General features: G+C 43.5%; 1 protein-coding gene across 5 annotated transcripts in view; it reads left to right on the top strand.

Annotated features, from left to right (window-relative positions):
* The window catches only part of LOC135197915 (glycoprotein-N-acetylgalactosamine 3-beta-galactosyltransferase 1-like), a 497,298-nt gene that overhangs the window by 375,435 nt on the left and 97,664 nt on the right, over nt 1-24,199 (top strand). For 4 of the 5 annotated variants that reach the window (XM_064225155.1, XM_064225156.1, XM_064225154.1 and 1 more), the window contains exons 3-5: nt 14,017-14,143; nt 17,784-17,893; nt 18,460-18,612. In XM_064225155.1, coding sequence (XP_064081225.1) covers nt 14,025-14,143; nt 17,784-17,893; nt 18,460-18,612 — 382 coding nt within the window. In that variant the 5' untranslated portion in view covers nt 14,017-14,024. The remainder of the gene's footprint in view (nt 1-14,016; nt 14,144-17,783; nt 17,894-18,459; nt 18,613-24,199) is intronic. The other variant, XM_064225157.1, reaches the window with a different exon arrangement.

Raw genomic sequence — 24,199 nt, 5'->3', positions numbered from 1 at the left:
GCGTTTCTACGTTTGGTATTCGGAACACCGTATTTAAACACTCCTTTCGGTTCCATTCCTGAGTAGGTTTCGACCTCGAAGAGAGGACTGCAAGTCAGGGAGGGATCGGTATTATTGGGGCCGGCTCTCTCCTGTCAGGTGTCGATCTAGTCCCCAACCCAGACGTACGTTTGCACCCCAGTGGCAAGCAGACCCATTAACCTAACAAGTGAGAGTGTTGCGTAACCCTCCGGAAATACGGGAACCGTTTTTCCTGAATCGATGTACCGTTTTTCCCAGACTCTGAGAGGGTTGGTACCGGCGGATGGATGCTACCTACTGTCTTGCTCCAACTGTCTAGATTTTATTCACTTGTGTGGGAAGGTGGCGACGCGATGTTTTGTGTAATCCAATTTCCTCCTCCCCTATTTTCACCCTCTTTCATTACTGTGCTACGAGGGAAAATGGGATGGGATCCTATCAGAAGATTTCTCTGTAGGAATCCTACGTTTGGGGTACTAAGCGCTAGCCGCTTTGGGGGATCCCGGTTTCGTGGGTCCTTTAATCTTTGTGACCGTTAAGTCCCTCCCAGTCCGTTTTGAGGTAGGGATTCTGCTTTCCCATCCTTCGATTTCTACGGGCAATTCGAGAGGACCACAGCCGATGATTCTGTGTTTGCATCGAATTCGGTGGGGGTGGGGGTTTCGCAAGAGTGCTTAGATTTCTTTTACGGAATTCTTTCTATCTTTTTTGCATTTAGTAGTGTTTCGAGTTTTTTAACCTGATCTTCCAAATTCAACACTTAAGGCGAGACCACTTGGTCCACCAAGTGAGCGATTTTGATGGAGGAATCCTTCTCCCCGATAATTGTTTACACGATATAATCGGTGGGAAACCTCGGACCCTATGCTCAGAATTCCTGGAATGTCCTAGCATTGGGAAAGGGAAGAAATGCCTGCTGAATGAAGAAGTATTCTTCACAGTTAGGATGGCGGACCTAACCTTGGATAATATGAGAAGATAACGGACGGGAAACATCCAGTTTTGGCTTGAACTATCGTCTTTTGGTATTTTCTGTTCCACATTTCATTGAATCTTTTTCCTTCGAGGAAGACTCTTTCCTTTCACTCTTCTTTTTGATAGATGATCTGATAAGGTGGTCTTCGATCTCCAATCCTTATTTTATTTTCTTTTGAATGGAAAAGAATTTAGGATGGAGATCGATTGTTCAGAAGAATCTCCTACATAAAATTATTAAAATCATACGTATTAACCTTAACCCGCGACATGATGCGTAAGCAGTTTTTTTTTTTTGAAAGCATTGAATTGTCCCGAATGGGGTAGGCGCAATATCCTAGTTACTCCGTATACGGTTTTGCGACTTAGTACGCTTATTGGTAAGTGGATGTATTTTGTAATTTTGAGAAGCTGTCTAACTTCGGGCGGGGGTTTGCCTTGCAACCATCTTCCAGGAGGATTTCCAGTTTCTAATTCTTTTATATTACTTATGGTTTTGTCGTCTGACAACACCATTTCCAACTTTAACTTTATATTTTACTGAAATTTTCGGTTTCGCCTTAAAATAAAACTTAACTTGGCCTCGAGCATATCTTTTATTGCTCGGTGGTTCTAGCCCGAACGCTTATTCCGTTTTCGTGGAATAATGGATTACCTGTGGTCAATCTTCAGGATGACGTAGTCAGCGAGAGGCGGCCGAAGGGCTCTAGCTACTGAGTATTTGATGAAACTGCCTGATTTAAGCAGCTCAGTATTTCAGCTTGGGCCTCCGAGATGTTGTGCATCGGTCCAGTTTTATGTCTCTCTCCTCCCATTCCCTCTGCTTTAGATTGATCTACCCGAAATCCGTATCTCTGCCAACAATCATGGACTTAGGTCTCTGATTAACGGGGATTGCTTCGCAATAATGAAGGACCATCTACCGCTGTGACGCTAGATTCCATCCCGCCTTCGACATTGCGAGAATTTTCAACAGAGATATCTCTTGGACTCTTTTATCTTTCTGTTTACCGCACGGTAACAGAAGTCTGTACTAGTCTCCCGCTGCATCGCACTGCGATAATGCGAATGATTTTGCAGACATCTGAGTTTGTCTTCAAAATATCTCGTATTCGTAGGTGTACAATTGTTCATTGTTCACCCCGAATTAACAGATGTGTCAGAAGACTCGCCTACTCTCCGACCTGACAGCTCTACTTCCAAATGTTCAGCCCATGAGAAGCAGTTCTTCAAGGCGGCCCTTCCCCTGTGGTTTTCATTACTGAAGAACGCCCCGCTTTCATTGCAACTACGACTTCTCACCGGACAGCAATGAAATAGCGGTTAGCGTTTTCAGTCATTTGTAAGCACAGGTTATGAATCTTGAGAATCCTTCTCTCGATTCGTCTGTGAAGACGTAGGTTGCATTCAATGTCTACCTTTGTCTTCAACGGCACATAGTGTTGTTTCTCCTTAGCTGAGATGCAACAACTATGAGAATGTCTTGCCTTCAGGGACCTCGGTCTCTAGAAGGCAACTGACTTTCGCCTGTTGGGCACATGCCTTAAGAGAATCATCACCTTGCCGTCCGGCATTGGTGACAAACAAATACATTATTTGTTTGGTCTCTCGGCGTAACCCTTTTAAAGGCAAAGGTCACGTGACTTACTCGGATGCTTGGACAACTTGCCTCCTACCGAACGCAGTCAGTCGGCAGCTGTCAGAGCGCCCGAGTCAGTTACGAACTACGCTGTTGACTTAGTTCGGTTGTTACGGAGCAATCATTACTTCGTCTTAATAGCTTGTCACAGTACCCATACCATCGACACCCACCATGGAGTGTCGGTGTCCTATCCACTACCGAGAACTTCGCTGCATGGGGATAGGAGGATGCGAGAGACTTCGTGGCAAACGGACAGACCAGTATGGGTACTGGACATCACCGAAGTCGAGAAGAGGGATAGGTCATGCGACTATTCCCTTCTTTTGCTCTGAGGAAACTGCATGACTTCTCCTGCGAAGTCAAGGCATCCGGGGGATGGGGATCCGTGACGCTCGATTTCGTACCGAACTTCGTAGCGAAGACTCAGAACCCTTCGGTCCCTGACGATTGGTTCGAGTCGTTCACAATCCCCTCCCTAATGGACTTCACCGCCTTCGATGCGAAAGAGATGCTGCCTTGTCCGCAAGAACTTCTCCGTGGCGCAGGTACTGAAGGCAGGGGTCTGGTCCAACCAGACCACATGCCCCTCCTTCTACCTTCGGGATATTGCCCACAGGTCCTTGGATCTTTTTCCTTGGGACCCGTGGTGGCTGCTCAACACATTGTGTAGCGAACCCAGACCCTCGCAGGCTGAACAGCATCGAGTCCTGGTGTGACCGTAAGAATGGATGAGTGAATGAGAGTGTGACTGGCTCCTCTTCCCATCTTTTTCTTCCCCTCTATCTGTGGGTAGAGGGACACGGTCGTCACCCTACTGGATAAGGACGAGATGCAGGTGAGCTACTCAACAGAGCCCCATCCTATCCCTTTCACTAGGGATAGGAGCGTATATCCACCACTTCCTCCAACAAGGGGGAGGAAGTGGATGCCAGCTTGAGACAACCCATACTTTATGTTGCCTCTTGCAAACAGGAACAAGTTCTTGCTTGCTGGTACGAAGAGAAGGAGATACGGATTGCCTCTCTCTTAGTACTCGGCCCAGAGGTCTGACCATTGATCCTGCGGTGCACACCCCGATCAATCGGACAGAGGCTTGGATCCCTCCCTCGCTCTTACGACCAGGGAGGCATTCCAGGGATGGACGAACACCAGTCTGTTCATCAAAAGACTCAGATTCCTCCCACCAAGAAGTGAGTCTTCCTATTGTTAAAGGACCGATGGTTTGTATTACGTATCGGAACAAATGACAATTTGTCGAAAATTGCATTTTTCCTAACTATACAAACCTGAGGTCCTCTACATATAGTCCCTCCTCATGCCACCCCTCACTCTGCGTATTTTGCATGGGCCAAAAGCAAAAGTGATTTGTTTACCTCCCAGGACTGTCGGACAAGCAGTTAAGTACCGTTCTCCCCTTGTTCGAAGCTTACGACCGTTCCAGCTGCCGCTAGCTACTTCCTATTGTTAAAGGACCTCAGGTTTGTATAGTCAGGAAAAATGCAATTTTTGACAAATTGTCATTTTGATATGAAATTACAATTTCTTAAAAAGAAATGATAAAAATTTAAAATTCAGTATAAAATGACAGTTTCTTGAAAAGTTTAGATTGAATGATTCTCTCTCTCTCTCTCTCTCTCTCTCTCTCTCTCTCTCTCTCTCTCTCTCTCTCTCTCTCTCTCAAACACATCTGCTTCTGTTAAGGGGACCGTCCACTATGGCGGATGACATGTCAACTTGAAAAAATAAAAAATAGAGTTATTATTTGTATCTATGCAGAAACATAGCGATTTTTAATTGATGACGTCATTGTAACTGCGTCGTCTGTATGACTGAGTTTGACAGGATCGTTTTTGCGTGTTTATTTTTGCATATATACAGTGATTTTTTCAGATTTTTTTCGAAATGATAGGTAGTGTGAGAGGAGAGCTGCTCAGAGCGGTTATTTATAGGCGAGACTCAGAGAATGACTCAGTTACTCCACAGACGTCAAAGGAGTTGCACGCGCTTACGCACTTGCGTTTGGTTACTAGTTATTTACGCTGTTTTTATAACTTCCTAGTGAACTTATAGCAATGCCGAAGTTACCTAAGATCAAGAAGGCTACTCAGCAACTAAGGCTAGCAAAATTAGCAAAGGCCAGGAGTGTGCTGAAAGAAAAACACGAAAATTCATTGTTATCAGCTCCCTCATTGTCTCATGTCACGCCGTCAACATCATTGTCTCGTGTCACGCTTAGGGTATTAATACCACTTTTAGTGGGAGGACCAGGATCCTTGATGTAAAAATCAACAGTAAAAGTAAATGATAGCAATATTTTACCTTAGAAATAGTGCTAAAGGAACCTATTTCACGGAGCGACACGGGCCAAGCCCAGAAAAGTAATTATAATAATGTTGTTTTGACTTTTATAAGAAAAAGCAAAAATTTACATAGCAAATCTTTGGGAGCTCATAACTCAAAAACATACTTATTCGCATGTTGGTAGCCATTACTCGGTTATTTATTATCCAATTTTAGAGAGAAAGATATCATTGTAAAGAGGAATAAAAATCCCATAATTCCTTGTGAGCCAAATTTTTCTTTCTTTCTTTCTTTTTTTTTTTACAATTTTTTTGAGTCTAGACAAAAAATTTAAAAAAAAAATTCATAAAAAAAAAATTCAAAAATCAAAATTCTGTTCACACAGGATTATTCCGTATATAAAGTATTTTTTATGGTATGATTTTCAATACAACTGATGTCATATTAGCGGAGAAATCTTTACCTAAATTTTTTTTATTTAAATTATAATTTTTGCTAATAAAACTAAGTTTTTGCTCAAATGACTTGAAATTTTTTTCATGATAAAGGTATTATATATATCTAAAACATATATGAAAATTATGTATTTTGTATAATAAAAAAAAATACACAACATAGCGGACGGTCCCCTTAATCACTTTTACTTATCATTTTCATCACAATCTATTTCAAAAATAGAAAAAATAAATGATCAAATGCCAAAAGTTAGTCAAAACAAATTAACCAAGACAAAAAAAATTCTTACTCCATGTTCAGCAATGACGGATTTCAAGTTGTTGACTGCTGCCAAAATGAAAGTTGCTCTTTCCTTCGTCTTTAACTTAGGGACAAGCTTTTTTAGTCTCAAGAAAATAGGTCTTCCTCTATGACTTCTAGGCAGATGCATACATGATCTGGATGATCAGAATACACTTCGACTATCTGAATAATACGTATGGTAATGATGATGATACCGATCATTTATACACACTGCGCTGTGATGTCACAAATGTGTGAAGCGGAGCCTTCTGTCTTAGCTAATGGCTGAGCAGAAGCCTTCAGAATACACTTCACAGATCTGAATAATAGCTATGGCAGTGGTGATGATACCGATCATTCATACACACTGCGCAATGACGTCACAGATGCGTGAAGCGGAGCATTCCGTCTTAGCTAAAATACCAGCAACCCCCCCCCCCCCCTACCTAAAATACTAGAAAAGACAATAGATTTCGTACGTTTGAATGGCTTTGCAGCTACAGAAAATTATTTTTGAGAACTAGCGACTGCATAAAAGGGCAATCGCACAATCTGTTAACACATATTTCTGGACCATACTGTAAGTATTTTTAGCATATTTTTTATTCACTTGTTCAAAATACCTACTCACTTGCAGAATTTTTCTAATTGCATCTGGTTTTGACAAGCTTATAGTAGTTAGGGAATTTAACAACTGCTACTAAATGTAAAACATTCTTTGTATGTGATAGATATAGGATGAACTTTTGATTTTGAACCGTATTGATACATTACGGGATGAACTTTTAATATGGATGCTTCTTGTTGGAATACCATTCTTTCTGTTAAATTTCTGATATATCAGCCACTAAGAAAACATTCTGCTGTAGCTTTAAAGAAATCCATTTTACAGAAAAGACGGTATCAGTGGTCTAGTCAGTTTTGATAATAGGTAGCCAATTCTATTTTCTTTTTTAGCATTCGCTTAAACTAAAAGTAAGTGTTAAAATAGAATAGCTCCTAATTTGATGTAAATCATATGAGAACTTTGTATCACAGGAGATTTTCTTGTTACGTAGTGGTGTGGGGTTTTCTCCCAGTTCTATCTTTAGATCCTTATATTTTGCTTCATTTATCTTCCAGATCTCTCTATCTTGTATCCAAATCCAACCAACTCCCACTTTTCACTGTCGTAAGCACTTAATTTTGGAAAGTTCCCCCAGTGCTTTGCTTGACAGCCTAAATTTCTTGAAAATCATGAATCATAACTGGATTGATAGTATCTGTTGTGCATTCTGCTTGAAGTGCTTTATGGGTGCACTATGTCAATCATCATTGAGGATGACCTCAAAATGTTCTCTCACTAGATGAACATGTAATTGTATTTGTTATGAATTTTATTTTTGAAAATAGTGTTATTGGTTCGTGTGTGTGTGTGTGTTTTTTTATTTCACTAAAGTCTTTTGGAGGAGAAAGTCAAAGTGAGAAAGGAGGAAAATTTGTCTATGCTTTGGCCTTGACTTTATAATCTATACAAATTCATGTTTTAGATAAGAGATATTTTAAATTTCTTGGAAGTGTTCCACTTCACAAATACCACAAACAAATATCTTCATTGGGACTGTTCTAATTGTTTTAACATTGCCAGATATATTCCTGCAATTCAGGTTCTTCAGTCAATTTGAAGTACTCTAACATGTATCTTGAAACTGAAAATCTTATTGAAAGTCTGATTCCATGGCCTAGATAATGCCTGTTTGTAATCAGGAATGTAATTAGCGGCAGCTGGAACCGGTCATAAGCTTCGAACAAGGAGGTTCGTAGTTAACTGCTTGTCCGACAGTCGGTGCACACCTGAGGCACGGAGCGGAAGACTGGAGGGAGTCGCTCAAGTGACTCCCACCAGGCCGGCGATCGCTCTCGTAGTGATCTGCCGGTACCCAGGGTTGATGCGATGGTTCCTCCAGACCGTTCGCGGGCTAAGGCGAAGAAGAGGTCCCCTCAGTCGCCAGGAACAGCCTCGGCTGGTCCAGGCACCGTGGCGCGCCTTGAGGACAGGCCTTGCTCCCACCACGACAGTGGACTCTACCGGTCTCCTGACCGTCGCTCCCACCGGGACCGGGCGGATAGGGGGACTGGCAGCAGCTCTCCTGATGCTTGGGACCGTCACCGTGGTTCTCGGTCCAGCGGTTCTCCCCAGGGGAGCCGCGCGACCAGGCCTGCAGCTCGATCGCCACCGCGGGTTGGCGATCACCTGCAGCCCCCCAAGCACGCCGGTTCTGCTGGTGGGCGAGGGGGGAGCATCAGGTCTGCCGGTGGGCGAGGGGGGAGCGTCAGGTCTGCCTCTCCTATCCCTTCAACTTCCTTGGGCTACACCAAGAAGAGCGAGGCGATGAGGAGCGATCGTGAGGAGTGCGCTTCTCTCGGTCCCTCCACGAGGGACTACGAACCTGGCACGGTCTTAGGACCGACCAGATCATACGCATGAGTGGATGGAGGAGACCATGAGGGGTCTGTTGTGGTTCCTCCTGTGGAAGGAGGAGGGTCTCGGGAGGCATTCTCGTTGGATGGGCTTGACGGTCCATCTCCCCAGGACACAGTCACTCCCGAGATTCAGGGGTCGTTTGCAGAGGTAATTGCACTGATTCGTCAGTACAATGACCTCGGGGAAGGATCAGCGCTTCCACCCTCTGAGCCTACATCTAGGCTGGAGTCTTTCTGGGGTCCTAAGAAGGAACCCAGGACGACGGTGGGTCTGCCTCGATCAGCCTTGGCCGACAATGTGCTAGGCCAGGTGGACTTTCTCGTCTCTGGACAAGAGGGTTCTCTTCGGTCCGGCAGGTCGTCCAAGCTCCTTCCCCCACCTCTACTGCGACAGAGGCGATTCTACGTGCCAACGGAGGACCCTTTGCCGCCCAAACATGTTAACCCGGAGCTGGCTAGGCTAACTTTGGGGGTGTCTCTCCAACACCTGCTGTCAGAGAACCTCTGGTTTTCGCAGCAAGAGGCGCTTGCGTTGGAATCGACTGCCATGGCAGCATTCCAAGCAGTCTCCTGGCTAGACCTGTGGTCCCTCACAGTGTCTAAGGTCGCGGCCTCCTCGGGAAACATTACTCCTGAAGGGGACCTAGCTTTTGGGAGACTGTGCCAGTCTGGAGGTAGGGCCATCTCCTACCTGGCCCACCAGACAGCCAACCTGTGGGCCAACCTGGTTCTGAGGCGTAGGGACGCTGTCCTCACTCAAGTAACCAGGTCGACAGGGCACCAGGAGGCGTTGGGTCTTCGCAACGGACCGGTGCGGTGGAGCAATGGCGGACTGATGACAGTGACCGTCTTGTACACCAGGCAGTCTCGAAGGTGGCTGGGCAGCCTCGAGCCACTGCGGCCAAGCCCAAGAGTTTGGCTAGCGCTTCTGCGGCTAAGACGATTGCCTCGTCGAGGCCGAGAGGAAAGACTCTGCCTTCGACTTCTGCGGTAAGGAGTGATTGTAACCAGCCCTCCTCCCAGCCCTCCTTCTCTCGAGGAGGAGCTGGGAAGAAGAAGTCGAAGAGAGGAGGGAAACGCTAGGGACGGCGTTCCCCCTCACCTGCTGCCGGAAGTGGGGGGGGATGCCTTGCGAGCCATTGGGCAACTTGGCAGTGCTACGGAGCAGAGACCTGGATAGTGGATGTCCTTCGGGAGGGTTATCTACTACCCTTCGAGTCTCGGCCACCCCTCACCTCCAACCCGGTCCATCTTCAGACGTACATTCCCGGTTCTGCTAGGGACGTGGCGCTTCGGCAGGAAGTAGAAGCCATGCTGAGCAAACGAGCTGTGGAGATCGTATGGGATCAGTCACCGGGCTTCTACAGTCGACTTTTCCTGGTGGAGAAGTCCTCTGGGGGCTGGTGTCCGGTGATAGATCTCTCTCCCTTGAACCGATTCGTTCGCCAGACTCGGTTCACGATGGAAATGACGCGTTCAGTGCTCGATTCCATCAGGGAGAACGACTTCATGCTTTCTGTGGACCTGAAGGACGCGTATTTCCAGATACCCATCCATCAGTCCTCCAGGAAGTACCTCCGCTTCATCCTTGACGGGACGGTGTACCAGTTCAGGGCACTTTGTCCTGGCGAGCTCCCGCTCGCAGTTGCTACAGGACAGGGATCGACTTCTCGAGTTTTGCCGTGATCTGGGGATCGTGGTGAATTTTGAGAAGTCGGATCTCGAGCCCAAGCAGAGGATGAAGTACCTGGGCATGCTGATCGATACGGTAGCAGGGCGAGTCTTCCCCGCAGACTCGCGGATCAGCAGGTTCAGGGAGGCCGCCCGACGGTTCCTGTCCCTACAGGAGCAGCCAGCTCAGCAGTGGCAGGTCGTGATTGGTCACCTGTTGTCTCTCGAGAAGTTAGTCCCTCACGGGCGTCTTCACCTGTGGTCTCTTCAGTGGAGGCTAAAGGAGAGTTGGTCACAGGCAATCTCTCTCTCTCTCTCTCTCTCCTCTCTCTCTCTCTCTCTCTCATCTCTCTCGTCTCTCTCTCTTCTCTTTTCTCTCTCTCTTCTCTCTCTCTCTCCCCCGAGATGTTGCTGCTTTCAGATGCGTCGACCGAGGGATGGGGCGCACACCTAGAAGAGTTGCTGGCTGCGGGATCATCACGACAAGCACCTTCACATCAACGTCCTGGAGCTCAAGGCAGCGTTTCTCGCTCTCCAAGAGTTCCAGTGGTGTTGATGAGCGACAACACCACGGTAGTGGCGTACGTCAACAAACAGGCGGGCCTAGTGTCCCTCCCGTTGCATCAGTTGACGTTTCAGGTGCATGAGTGGGCCGTGGCTCACTCGGTAGAGCTGTCAGCTCGCTACATTCCAGGCAAGAGGAATGTAGTGGCAGACAAGCTCAGCCATCGGAATCGGGTGATAGGGACCGAGTGGTCCCTTCACCCAGGCGTGGCGGAAAGGATCTGTTCGCCACCCGGCACAACAGAAAACTCGAGGTTTTCTACTCAGTTGTGCCGTACCCATGGGCAGCTGCAGAGGACGCTCTTCAACACCTGTGGGACAACCTCTTCGTCTATGCCTTTCCCCCGTTCTGTCTGATTCGCAAGGTGATCAGCAGGGTGCTGGTCACGGCGAATCTACGGATGATTCTGGTGGCGCCCAAATGGCCTCAGGCTGTTTGGTATCCGGACCTGCTGGCTCTGCTCGCCAAAGCACCGAGAGAGATTCCCCCTTGGCACAACCTCCTGTGCCAGCCACACGTGGAATGGTACCACCAGTCGGTTGGGTCCCTGTGTCTTCACGGCTGGCTATTATCCACCATCTCTTGCGAGTGAGATGGCTGGGCACCTCAGGCAGTCCTCTGCAGATCTTTACCAGGGAAAGTGGTCCGTCTTCTGTGGTTGGTGTCGTGGACGGGGTCTCTCTCCTCTCAGAGCCACTATTCAGCAGGTAGCGGATTTCCTCATCTTCCTTCACCGAGAGAAGCTTCTCTCCGTCTCCGCAGTTAAAGGCTACAGAGCCGCCCTGGCCCTAGTCCTTAAACTGCAGGGAGTGGATATCTCCAACTCGTTCGAGATCTCCCTTCTAATGAAGAGCTTTGAGAGGTCTTGCCCACCCAGGGAACTCAGGCCCTTGGGGTGGGATGTGACTCTCGTCCTTAGGAGCTTGACTTGAATACCCTTCAAGCCACTCCGAGAGTCGTCAGACAAGGATCTGACCCTCAAGACCCTATTCTTGCTGGCCCTGGCATCGGCGAAGAGAGTAGGGGAACTTCATGGTCTTTCTTTTGATGTTAAACATACGAGGGGATGGGGATCTGTGATGCTCGATTTCGTCCCGGACTTCATAGCGAAGACTCAGAATCCTTCAGTCCCTGACGACCGGTTCGAGTCATTCACGATCCCCTCCCTGAAGGGCTTCACCGACGATGATGTGGATGAGATGCTGCTTTGTCCTGTGAGGGCACTACAGTGCTATCTGAAGAGAACTTGGCACCTCCGGCCTGAGTGTCGACGCCTCTTCGTTAGCACCGGGGTTACCAAGAAGGAGGTGTCCAAGAACACACTTTCTTTCTGGCCTCGTGAGGTAATCAGGAGGGCGTACGCTGCGGATAGGAGTGACGACACCCGTACCCCTCATCCGATAGCCCAAGAAGTCAGAGGTATTGGTCCAACCCTTGCGTTCTGCAAGAACTTCTCCGTGGCACAGGTGCTGAAGGCAGGGGTCTGGGCCAACCAGACAACCTTTACTTCCTTCTACTTTTGGGATATCGCCCACAGGTCCTTGGATACCTTCTCTTTGGGACCCGTGGTGGCTGCTCAACAAGTTGTGTAGCTTACCCAGCACCCGAGCGGACAGAAAAGCATCGCATCCTTGTGTAACTGCATGAATGGAGGAGTGAAAGAGAGTGTGACTGGCTTCTCTTCCTCCTCTTTTCTCTCCTCTACCTGTGGGCACTATGCTGTACAGGAGGCTGATGCAGGTAAGCTACGCTACTGAGCTCCATCCTATCTCTTTCAGTAGGGATAGGAGTGGTTATCCACCACTCCCCTAACAAGGGGGGGAGTGGATGCCAACAAGAGACAAACCCTTAACTTCATATTTGCTCTTGAAGTAGGAACTAGTTCTTGCTTGCTACTCATAAGAGGCACGCTTTCCTCCCTCTTATGAATTTGGTCCAGAGGTCTGACCACTGATCCTGCGGTACATACCCCGATCAGCTGGGCAGAGACTAGGATCCCTCCCTTTGCTCTTACAATTAGGGAGGGAACCAAGGTCGGACGAACACCAGTCTGTTCATAAGACTCAGATTCCACCCACCAATAAGTGAGTCTTCCTATTGTTAAAGGACTGATGGTTTGTATTACGTATCGGAACAAATCACAATTTGTCAAAAATTTTATTTTTCCCAACTATACAAACCTGAGGTCCTTTACACATAGCCCCACCTCACGCCACCCCTCACTCTGTTTCCTGGGCCTAAAGCAAAGTGAATATTCACCTCTCGGTCGTGCGGGACCACCGACTGTCGGACAAGCGATTTACTACCGAACCTCCTTGTTCGAAGCTTATGACTGGTTCCAGCTGCCGCTGATTACATTCCTATTGTTAAAGGACCTCGGGTTTGTATAGTTAGGAAAAATACAATTTTCAACAAATTGTGATTTTGTGTAATACAGTAGTATTAGATAAAATTTCATGTGCCATTTTATTTAAGACCGAGATTACCTTGTACATTAAGTTAATTCTATGGCACCACTGCTGGGGTGAGTCAGGATCTGCACATATTTCCCTTTAATTTCGTGGAGGCTTTGTCAATCTTAGGAACTCATCACACTTGTACTCCAAATGATATTAGTTTATTGACATAACCCTCCTTCCCTGGGATTAATACCTAGGGCCTTTTTTTTCCTAGTAATTTGAGTGTTGATTTACTTGCCCCAAAAGACTTGAAGCCTTTTGGCCTTATCTGCACTATTAACTAAGAACAGAAGTATAACTTGGAATTGCAGGGCCATTGTGATCATATTGTAGATCATATTTTCATGTAATGAGCACTGTTTTGAAAGCTGGCATTAAAATTACAGTATATATTTTATAGTAGATGTGTGTAATAATCTTCATTAGTCTTATAGAACTTAGAATTTAGGTTTTGGGTGTTAGATTGCTTTCATGTAATTATACCGCACTTTATTGTTGTGCTTGATCTAGTGTGTGGTATCTGGTGAGTGGGAAAATTATAGAAATAAAATTGTGTACTCCCTTGCAATTAGTGTACATAGACAGTACAGTGGACCCCCCATATTTGCGTTCTCCGGATTCGTGGACTCACATTTGTGGATTTCTCTCTGGAATATTTCCCTGCATTATTCGCAGAAAATTCGCCTCTTCGCAGTATTTTTCTATGAGAAATAACCACAAATTCTTGGTTTTTTTATCAATTTTGTCATGAAATGCACTTTTTGTGGTAAAACTATTAAGAAAACCAAGTATAAAAATTTTTAGTAGGTTTTTCTTGAGTTTTAACTAACAAAATAGGAGGTTTTAAGCATTTTTATAGGGGTTCCAACTATTCGCAGGTTTTAACTATTCACGGGGGAGTCTGGTACGCATCTCCCGTGAATACGGGGGGACCACTGTACTACCGGTATATGTAGTATTTGCTGAAAATTTATATAGGTAATACAAATTGTAATGTAGCTAATAAGGTTGATACTATAGCACACTTTTGCTGTACTGGGTATGACAAAAGTTCTGGCCTGGCTAATACTTAATAATCAGTCATTGATGCATGCAACAGGTAGCTACCCATTTTTACACAATGTGACTTAATAACAATGAAGTGTTGGATTGTAACCATAGCATTCCCATTTTATTTTCAGGTATCATTATGGCGATTAGTCGCAACTTTGTCTTAACTCTTGGAACTGGGATGTTCTGCGGCTTCTTCTCCTTCTATCTATTAAACTCCACTGTAACCGTGCACCCTCACTATATAGAGGGAATTAGGTAAAATTGCTCACTAACAGGTGATGGTTTTATAGTGTGGAATGCAGAACAGATTATTGTTTTTTGTCTAACATTTAGGCTCATCTTTAATATCACTAACTTGTTTTTGTCAGCCTCACAGCATTGACCATGAAACATTATATTTCATGATGCAAAATTTGCTAACATATTCTCTTATGATATTAAAATTTATCCAGCACATCTTTTATTTTTAATCAAGACACAACAGAGTAAGTCTTCTGACAGAATGTTTCTTGTTCTGCATTTCTCATTTCTATTTTTGTAACTATGCTTTAATGGTAATGGTAATTGTAAAATAAGTTGGTAGTGCCTGTTGTTGGTGAAGGATAAACATGATAAATTTAGTGAAATAGTATTCTAGATATAACTAGGTGGTTGAAGTTGCATATACCATATAGGAACTGCAAGCTTCTCTTACATGATATAGTAATCATAGTTTCCAGTAATGTATATCTTGCATCCGTCATTCCTTTTTGCAGATTTCTTTTCATATTCTTTATTGAGGCATTGGTAGGACATCAGTGCTAAAGGATAATATTTTGTTTTAGTCGTATGAATGTTATTGGTGTAGGTATACCCTTTTCTTTAAATGATTTAACTCTTGCTTTGTCTGGGGTTAAGTATTAATATTTGCTATATGTTGCCATCAAGGTGGTGTTTTGCCATCCATTGACCTTACACAAATATTCTTATATGATACTTTAAGAATTATCCACAAAGACTGCTGTGTAAGTTGTCAAAATCCAACAGCATTCTTGCTGAAATGAAAGCTACTTGGTGCTTATAATAAGTTATTAATTCAGTCTGTATTTCTATTTTTGGGAGAAGTAAAGGCTTTATTTCATGATTTGATGCTCTGAAAATATGGTGTTAGTTATACATTAATGTTTCTTAATCTGTAATTGGAAGCTTAATATTTAGTCAGTTGTTAATTAATTTTAATATCATCTTTGATTAGCTTTTGTGGCAGCATGGAATATTTGGACTAGTTACAAAAAAAAAAAAAAATGGAACTGATCATATGAACATTTCACTTTGTTTTCATTATCCTTCAACTTAAGACTGAATTGATCCATGCAGAATCTTAATCAGACTGAAGTGTCTTAACATAACTTGTGCATCTTCTGAAACGTAAGTCTCATAGTGACTTCCTGTCCAATGGTGCATGCAGCTAGAACCCCTATATTGCCCTCAGGTGGAAGGCTGGGATCTGCTGTATTTATATAAGGATCGCAGGAGCCAAGCAATGGTCCTTTGATGCTGTACTGCTTCTTCTATTTTCTTTTTCATGCCTTTAGAAATCTTGATCCTGTAGGGGATAGTGATGCACTGTATTCATTACTGAAAGGTGTTTGTAGTGTCCCTTCAATCCTTAGCTGCAGCCACATCTCAGCCTTAACCTCACTCCTGCTTTCTTCCATCTTGTCTTACCTCACAAACTGTTACTTCTTAGTGTGTTTTGTGGGGGTTTCCTCCCACTTTCCTCTTTAGATTCATCTGTATTTAATATAATTTATATTCTGAATCTTTATTGCTGTCCAACCACACCAACTCCCAATTTCCACAGCCTTAACCCTCACAGCCTGGGCTATTTATATTATATATATATTAAGCACACCATTAGACTGGGCTAAATTTAAAGATGGCTAATTAAAATAAACATAAATGGAAAGAGGAAGATATGCATAGGCACTTTCTGTGCCTTCCAGGGAAATTGAAAGTCATAAAAATATGCTAATTTTACCAAGTTATAATTGTTTTTTCAATATTTTTTTATTTTGTAAAATTAAATTACAACTCGCACAGTATCATAATAGATAAGAAATAAAGTTGGTAACAAATTCTGAGTATATTCATTATAAAGTATTTACAAGGTGTCCTGGGTTCAGGGGCAGCAGTACATTCTCCCATGACATCTCAAGTCAAACTGATATCCCTCTCTCCTTTACTGAGCTACTAGACTTGGCTGTGTAAGATTTACTAAAAGTCAGTTATGGCTCATGGAAGTGATCTGATAATGTTTCCCACAAAAATCTTTAAAAATATCACGTTTGGTTAAGCAGTCTTGTGGTGGGTTGATCACAACCATAAAAGCATGCATTGTAGTCAAAACTATCACTGGAGCTGGGTCAATCACAGTAGCAGGAATGATCACCATTGCTGGAGTAGTCAAAGAATAGAAACAAATCTATTTGACTGATCATCTGGATTCTTGAACTTTGTTGCAGAAGTGGACATTTTGACAGGAACTGTGAATTGGGTAGGTTTGGTCACTGTAGTAAGAATGGTAATAATACCAGAAAAGATATCAGTAAACATTCTTTGATATTGATTGAATTGTTTAATGTTCTGTAGAATTGTGACACCAGAGATACTTAATCAAGATTGCAGGTGTAGGCATTAATGCAAATTCAGTTACAAGATTGCAGGTTTGGGTTTGAGCATTGAAGCAAATTCAGTTAATGTAGCAGGAATGGTCATGAGTACTGTAGGCTCAGTCATGTTCACCAAAGCAGCCACTATAGAGTGCTCCTTTTGAATGAAAATGCAGTGAAAAGCTGTGAACAGACTCCTATAGTGATTTGTTAACAATATTGAAGTATTTTACCATTACTGACAGTATTACAAACATTTTTATAAATACCTTAAACAAATGATTACAGAAATCACTAAAGAGAAACAAAAGTGGAAGGTTGTGAGAAGCTCTTCTGCTTCACTGGATTCCAATTGCCCTCCCTTCTGCCTCCTAAAATCAGATGTGGCTCTCCTGTCTTCCACTGGAAAATTCTGTGATAATATTTCCATGAACTGGGTAAATGAAGGCATTCATAAAACTGGAAAATGCAAAGAATTTGGTAAAAGGAAAAGGAATGATAGAATCAGTGTTAAAAGGGAAATACATAATAGATAATATATGCGTAATCAGTTTGGAGAAAGGAACTGTAAGAATAAATGATTTATGAATGAACTAAAATAATGTAATTGATGAGTGAATGTGCAAGAAGTCAAGGGGAAAAGAAAGATGTTAGATTTGATATTTTCTTTTAGGGGTAAGAGGAGACAACAGAGCATTTAATATAAATCTGTGTGATTGACTACATGTACTGTGTGACTACCAATTTGCTTAGGGAACCTGGTGCCTTATGTCCTCAATTTTGTAATCATGAATTGTCTTCATTGTTTTGAATTTTAAGTGCATATTTGTTTCCTTTTATCATATATGACTATACATATTAAGAATTTTAAGAACCTTTTGTTAAAAGTTGCTCATCAGGCAGTTAATAACGAAATTTTATGTATGATTTTTATCAGTAGTAATTCGTATGTCTATTTTAGTGAATAAGTAGAATTAAAAGGAGCACAAAGATGTAGATTGCATTGATTAAAGAGAGTGTGGAATTTTCCCTATTAATTATGTGCATACATTAGTGTAGTAATAATTAATATATGTAGGTAGAAATAGGATTACGAAATTGAAGATTGTGAATATTTTCTTTGTAGTACTTCTGAAATTTAACATTTTCTTGATGTTAATAGTGGGTATGCTGACATGTTTTTAGGGCTGAGAGTTTTGGCTGGAAAGTAGTAAAATGTAATGAATAAATTCAATGTATTTTAGCCCACCTCGTGATGTTGAAGGCCATGCTCATAGTCATGCCGAGCTGGAGAATGCTGCGGGCCCTTTGGCCAGTGTGTCCATGCATTCCAACAATGAACTTCATCATGCAGGTGTGTTGTTTTCTTATAAGATTTTTCCCAGTGCTGTATAATACAGCACAAAGAATTGCTTTACTGCTTGCACATTTGTCAGGTTATGGAAATTCTTTAAATCTTGTATTAAGATGGATTTTCCTCAACACTTGGAATACATTTTAAAACTTTTATATATATGCTCAGTCTTAAAAATTTTATGGACATTAATTTTTATTGTTTATGGTTATAATTTTTGTTTATTTAAAGTACAAAAAAATTGTGCAAAGCTCTTTCTATTTTGTTTTCCTTAAAATTCATTACTGTATTAATTTTTTAACGATTATGTAATAGTTCACAGAATTATTGGTACATATTGATGTATGTCAAATTGTTAGCAGTGACTCATTTAAAATGAAACAGTAACCAAGGTCTGTTAAAAAGTGTGCTTAAATATTTTTGTCACATGCATAAATTTACACATATGATTTTACCTGTCAGCATTTTTATGGTTTAGTAGAGTCATCTTAGAGTAGAATTGCCCTGGATTAACTCAAGTATTTACTGTTCAAATCATAATTAAATTTTCTAAACTTATCCCATAGGTGAAGCCACCCAGGCTGAAGATCTGAGGGATAAGGTGCGTGTTCTTTGCTGGATTATGACTAATCCAAAGAACCATGAAAAAAAGGCACGTCATGTAAGAGCAACATGGGTAAGAAGATGTAACAAGTTCATCTTTATCAGCTCTGAAGAAGGTGCGTTATGTTGTTGTATTTGTGTTTTTTCAATAACTGTGCTTTGATCTGTTTGTCTTTCCAGGTATCAAAGAAATACTTATTTTTGTACTTGGAACTTACCCAGCAGATATATACTTAGCTATAGACTCCGTCGTCCCCGACAGAAATTCGAATTTCGCGGCACACGCTGCAGGTAGGTCAGGTGATCTACCGCCCCTGCCGCTGGGTGGCAGGAATAGGAACGATTACCGTTCTAGAACCAGATTTTCTCTGTCGCGGTAGTGTCAACATACGTTGTTGCTACCTCCTGACTTGATTTTCGTTTTTTCATCGCCATCGACCTTCTGGGCTGTCTTTTGCAGGGAAGTACTGGGTCTTTGGTTTGGCATACGCTTTTATTAACTTTTTAATGAATTTGGCTTCGAAATTTCGAAGAATATATTACGTGAAACGACCGAATTTTTCGGTAGACACTCATATATTTTGCAATAAGGGAAATATTGATATTTTTTTTCACTAATACGTGTATAAGTGTTAGAACTTGATGAAGGAAATATAAGATCTAACTTCCTACTTTAGGAAGTCAGAAAGCATATAACTAGATACGCTTCCTTTAGAAGCTTTAAGAGCTCTCGTACTAACGAGCAGTTAGAGTATTGACAATACTAGTAGTTGTTGCATCCTCATCACCTTCTTACTCCACAGAATCTACAAATTCATATGTGCAAATTTGAAGATAAATGGATGGAGCTCAAAAGGCGAGCTCTTAAAAGGTAAGAAGTGAATATAGTGTTCCCAGTGCAGTGGAGGGTGCGTCTGATCGGCTCCGTAGCGCTTCCAGGCCTAGACCTCTTCCAAACTCCAGACCCAGTGGAGGAGGAAAGTCGACAGCCGCAGGAAGGTTAGGGAGAACCCCCACCGGTCAGGTGTCCCCTCGGCAGGTTTCTGTAGAACGTCCCAGACTGCCAAGGATAGCCATTGATAAGCCATCCTTAAAAAAGTGCGTCTCTTCATCTTACATCCGAAAAACGAAGAATGTATGTTTGGAGTTTCGATGATCTAGCGCATTCTCTGAAAACTAAGAGAACACTGAGCAAGAGCCAGCCGCTGCTAACAGACTAGCGCGAGCCGCGTTCCTACAACCAAACGCGAGCCGCGTTCTAGAAAATTTTTCTTGGCGCAAGGCGCCTTCAAAGAGACGAAGCGCCAGCCTGGCGCAAATTGCGCCAGAAAAACAGACGGCTAGAGCAAGGAGCCTTATAGTAGAGTGGCAATCAGATCGATCCTTCCATTGAACGTTTCCGGGCAAGAGGCTCTTTCTAAAAGGGGTCTAGTAGGCGCTCGGAACTATCAGGGCGCACGGGACCTTCCACGCAAGCAGAACGTTCCAGGAGCGAGTCTCCTTTCTGGCGTGCGGAACATTCCAGGCGCTAGGCGCAAGGAGCCAGGCGCCAGAATATTCCTAATCTTCTTTTGAGAGAGAGGTCAGTTGCGAGGCTCCTCTTTGAGTTTTTAACTTGAGCAACTTTCCCCTGGCAAAGGTGCAAGATGTCGCACAGGCGGCCGTCGCTTTTGCCAGAAGGATTCTGATACTAAGAGAAGCCATTTTTTCATTATTCAGAGGACTCTCTCCTTCATTCATGCTCTTCCCTCGTTATGAAGAGGCAAGAGCTTTGGGAGTTTTCTTATAAGAATCTCATCGACGTTTGGGTATGATGGCGGATAGGAAATATCTACTTCCTTCCGTAAACCCTACAGATCAACAGGAATTCTGTCTCTTCCACGATTTATGAGGAAATCACGAAGATTTAAAGAGTTCCTGGATTAACTTCCTTCCTTAAGGAGATATATATACTCATTCTATCGTTCTATTAACGGAAAGAACGAAGATAGTAAAAATTTTTCCTTTCTCTATCTGCCTCGGCAGGGAAAGAAGGTAGTAGAGTATCTGCTGTATGAGAATACGATACGGCAAATCATAAGCACATACCGTAGTTACTTCTTTGCTGAGCAACTCTATTACCAGTATCCTTCCAGGAATTTCCTAGGAAGGACTACGCTTAAAGGGATTGTTAAGACAACACCTACTTAGCTTCTAGATTTATCGAAGTCTTGTTTCGCTTAAATATGCATTATAAGAACTTCCTGAAGTTCGATAATAATTTTATAAGATTCCTTTATTAAATGGAGTAGCTAGCAACTCTGGAAGAGTAAGGCCAGTCGGCTAACGAGAGTCCGAGACTGCTATCGCTTAGTGTTAGACACCAACGCAGTATCATGTAGGTGTCGGTCATGAGTGGTTGGTTACATGTCTCTCTCCTGCGGGATGGAATGACTAACCGTGTCTCTCCCCTACAATCGTGGTTTTAGCCTTGGATTGAGGGGATAGTTAAGCAAACATAAATAAAATATTGTCTGCCTTTTGCTAAGAAGCTTTCAATAAGAAAGATATTACAACATTTCAATGCTGTTTACCGTAGGTAACATTTTTAAAGGATTCTAACGCAGCGCAACTCTATATTGTATAATGCTCTCATGCTTACGAAAGCATGGCTTATTAGAGTACATGCTTAGTGAGAAGATGAATGTAGTAGAGAATTCACTTTAAGACTACGGTATGGTCAAGTCTTATGCACATACCGAGGTTACTACAGAATTCCTAGTATCCTTACAAGGTTTCCTAGATTAATGCTGTTTACCACAATGTGACAGTATTATAAAGGATTCTAATACGGCAGAGCGCTATATATATAATTCTCTCATCCTTTCGAGAAACGCACACAACCTTTTTAGAATCGGATATTGCTCAAGAGAAGTTGGTTGAGTCGGATGGGAAACATTCTCTTAGTGGCAGAAGTTGTTTCCCTGAATGGACTATACTACGCATATAAAAGTTTTTTTTTTTTCCATTAAGAACGGAATTAACATGTGAAGGATGTCGGGTACCATAAAGGCATAGATGTTATGGCACATAACCTAAAAAGAACTAGAAGGAAGCGCCAGCCGCGCCAGAAGCACCATCCAAGATATTTTCTCGTTTTAGCGAGTTATTAACCTAAGAGTCCAGTAGCCTCTCGGACAGCAGGCTCGGTGATGGCAAGATTCGTTCCTGATTTCGTTACCCATTTAATCGAAAAGGGGTCGCTTACAAGGAAGGATGAAATGATTTATTTTAATCACTGAGGCCAATTCCACGACTCTCTCATATCGCAAAGAGCATCGAGAATCTCTTTTTTCGCCCCTGTTCGCGTTAACAAAAGAGAACCTATTTGGGGAACAGACACGGAACGAACGATCCTTAAGAGGTTCGATGCAAGATTTTGCATGTCCGTGAGAACCTTCTCGATCGAAGATAATAACTGTTAACGTATGTCTAACATTTATTGAAAAGAGTTGTGAGAACCTGCGGAAAGTCTTCTTCATAGATCTCTTTGTAAGGTAGAAGACGAACAGGCTTCCTTTAGACTGCTTCCTTTTCCTCGAACCAAGAGAGGTAGCAATATAAGACATCTTTAAATTTAAAGAAGGGGAATAAACTTTAGTCTTTTTTCCCCTAGTTATAAATTCTTAACAGATATTAAGATAAATGGGCGTCAAAGGAAGAGAGGATGTATGCCTCATTTTGGCCTTAGAGAGGTTGGATTCACAGAAGTCACGTTCTTCTCACAGCATGTTTCGTAAGGCTTTTCCAAGAGTATCTGGATATTCTATCAGAATCTATTATAAATAGACCTAAAAAACCTCTCCACTCTGAGTCTGTCCGCGTGCAGACTGACCAGAAGTGGACATGAATGAGAGGTTTTTTCAAGGTAAATGACAATAGTCATGGCTAAGACATAGAATTGCTGCAGATCGTGCTAGATGGAATGAGGAAACTGTCCTCTTCCGATACCTCTGTGAACCACATAGCGAGGTTTTTTCTTCACTTTCAGAGGGAAGAATCACCTATGTATATATCTGCTATCAAAGAACGCAGTAAAAGGCTATACTCTGTCTCTACAAGGGGAATTAGAGATAACAGAGGATTAAGATCTTCGGGATCTTATACGATACCGCAATACGACAAGAGTAGGATATCATGTACTTCGAATGGGATCTTTTTGTGGCCACAGATTCCGTGTTCCGACAAAATGGAACTGCTCCTCATCAAACTTCTTTGAGGAAGTTTATGAAGGAATTCTTTGTTTCTCTTAGCCCTAAACGACCAAGAAGACAAGTGAATTTTTTGTGCATTGGAATCTCGCATCAGATTCAATGGAGACTCGGCAATGGGTTCTTGCCAGCATAGTATGTCTGGCAAAAGAACTAAATCCCTCTATTCCTGACGCAATGCTTTCAGATAGACGTTTCGTTGCCCAGGCAGGGTACTTACATTTTCATCTACTGAAGAAGAGATGGTTTAAACGTTTGCCTACAGAGTCTTCGGGGTGCGATGAGGGCTCAAAATGCTTCCCAGAAGGTATTCAGAAGGATACAATAAGAGCTAGAAATCAGGGTTCCGCCCAATTTCAGCTCAGAGTCTCCTTCGACTTCCAGACTCCTTCCCTTCCTTCGGGCAAGGATAGGGAAGATTCTGCAACGAGGAACCTCATCAACATGTAAGAAGAGATCTCGTTAGCAAAAGAAGTGTTCACGAAGGATCCTCCTCGGAGGAAGACTCTTCTCTCTCGTATTGTTAGATATCCTGTCGTCTACTGGGTGTAGCTGACTAAAATCACCTCCCCTTGCCAGGGGCCAAAAGCTCAAAGGGGAAGAATTTCTTCCACCCTTCTCCAGTCTTCTGATAAACTATGTGGTTGTTCAGGACTCTCGGACAATGTAGCGCCAGCCAGGCGCCAAATGCCAATACAGGCGAAAAACGCCAGAGGCGGACAGTTCCAAGGAACTCTGTCATGGTCGGATACTGAGAAGGAGCGGGCCTCCAACCTGGCGCAAATGCGCCAGAGGTGAACAAATCGGACAGATATAAGAGTGTCCGATGTGGACATCGCTAGACAGCCTAGAGACTCTTCCAAGCTCGAAGCTCCAGCAAGTGTGGAGGAGCCAAGCCAGGCGCGAGGCGCCAGCCAGGCTCTAGGAGCCAGCCAGGCTCTAGAAGCCAGCCAGGCACCATCCAGGTGCCAGGCTCCTTCAAGGCTAGGCTCCAGTCAGGATTGAGGATCCATCCAGGCGCAAGGCTCCTTCCAGTAAAGAGAAACCTAAAGCTCTGTCATGTAAGAGGGCTAGTCCCCATTGATATGATACAGGTAAGGCTCTGCCATGTAAGTGGGTCAGCCCTCATTTTGGCACGATCCGAGAAGGCTCTGTCGTGTAAGCGGGCTAGCCCCCATTGACATGATCCAGAAGGGTTTGTCAGTCATAGGTCCCTACCTCGCTGAAACTCTTGAGGCATGCAGACTCATAGACAGTAATCATGAAGTCTTCTGCCAGGCTCCAGGTGCCTTCCAGGCGCAAGGCGCCAGCCAGACGCAAGGCTCCAGCCAGGCGCAAGGCGCTAGCCAAGAAGGAGGAGCCAATCAGGCACCAGCCAGGCGCGAGGCGCCAGCCAGGCGCAAGGCGCCAGCCAGGCTCTAGGCGCCATTCAGGCGCAAGGCTCCAGCCAGGC

This window comes from Macrobrachium nipponense, chromosome 21 (assembly GCF_015104395.2).
Source record: "Macrobrachium nipponense isolate FS-2020 chromosome 21, ASM1510439v2, whole genome shotgun sequence".
In the NCBI taxonomy this organism is placed as follows: Eukaryota; Metazoa; Arthropoda; class Malacostraca; order Decapoda; family Palaemonidae; genus Macrobrachium; species Macrobrachium nipponense.
Note: the sequence above shows the minus strand (reverse complement) of the source record. Positions and strands in the feature narration are given on the sequence as shown.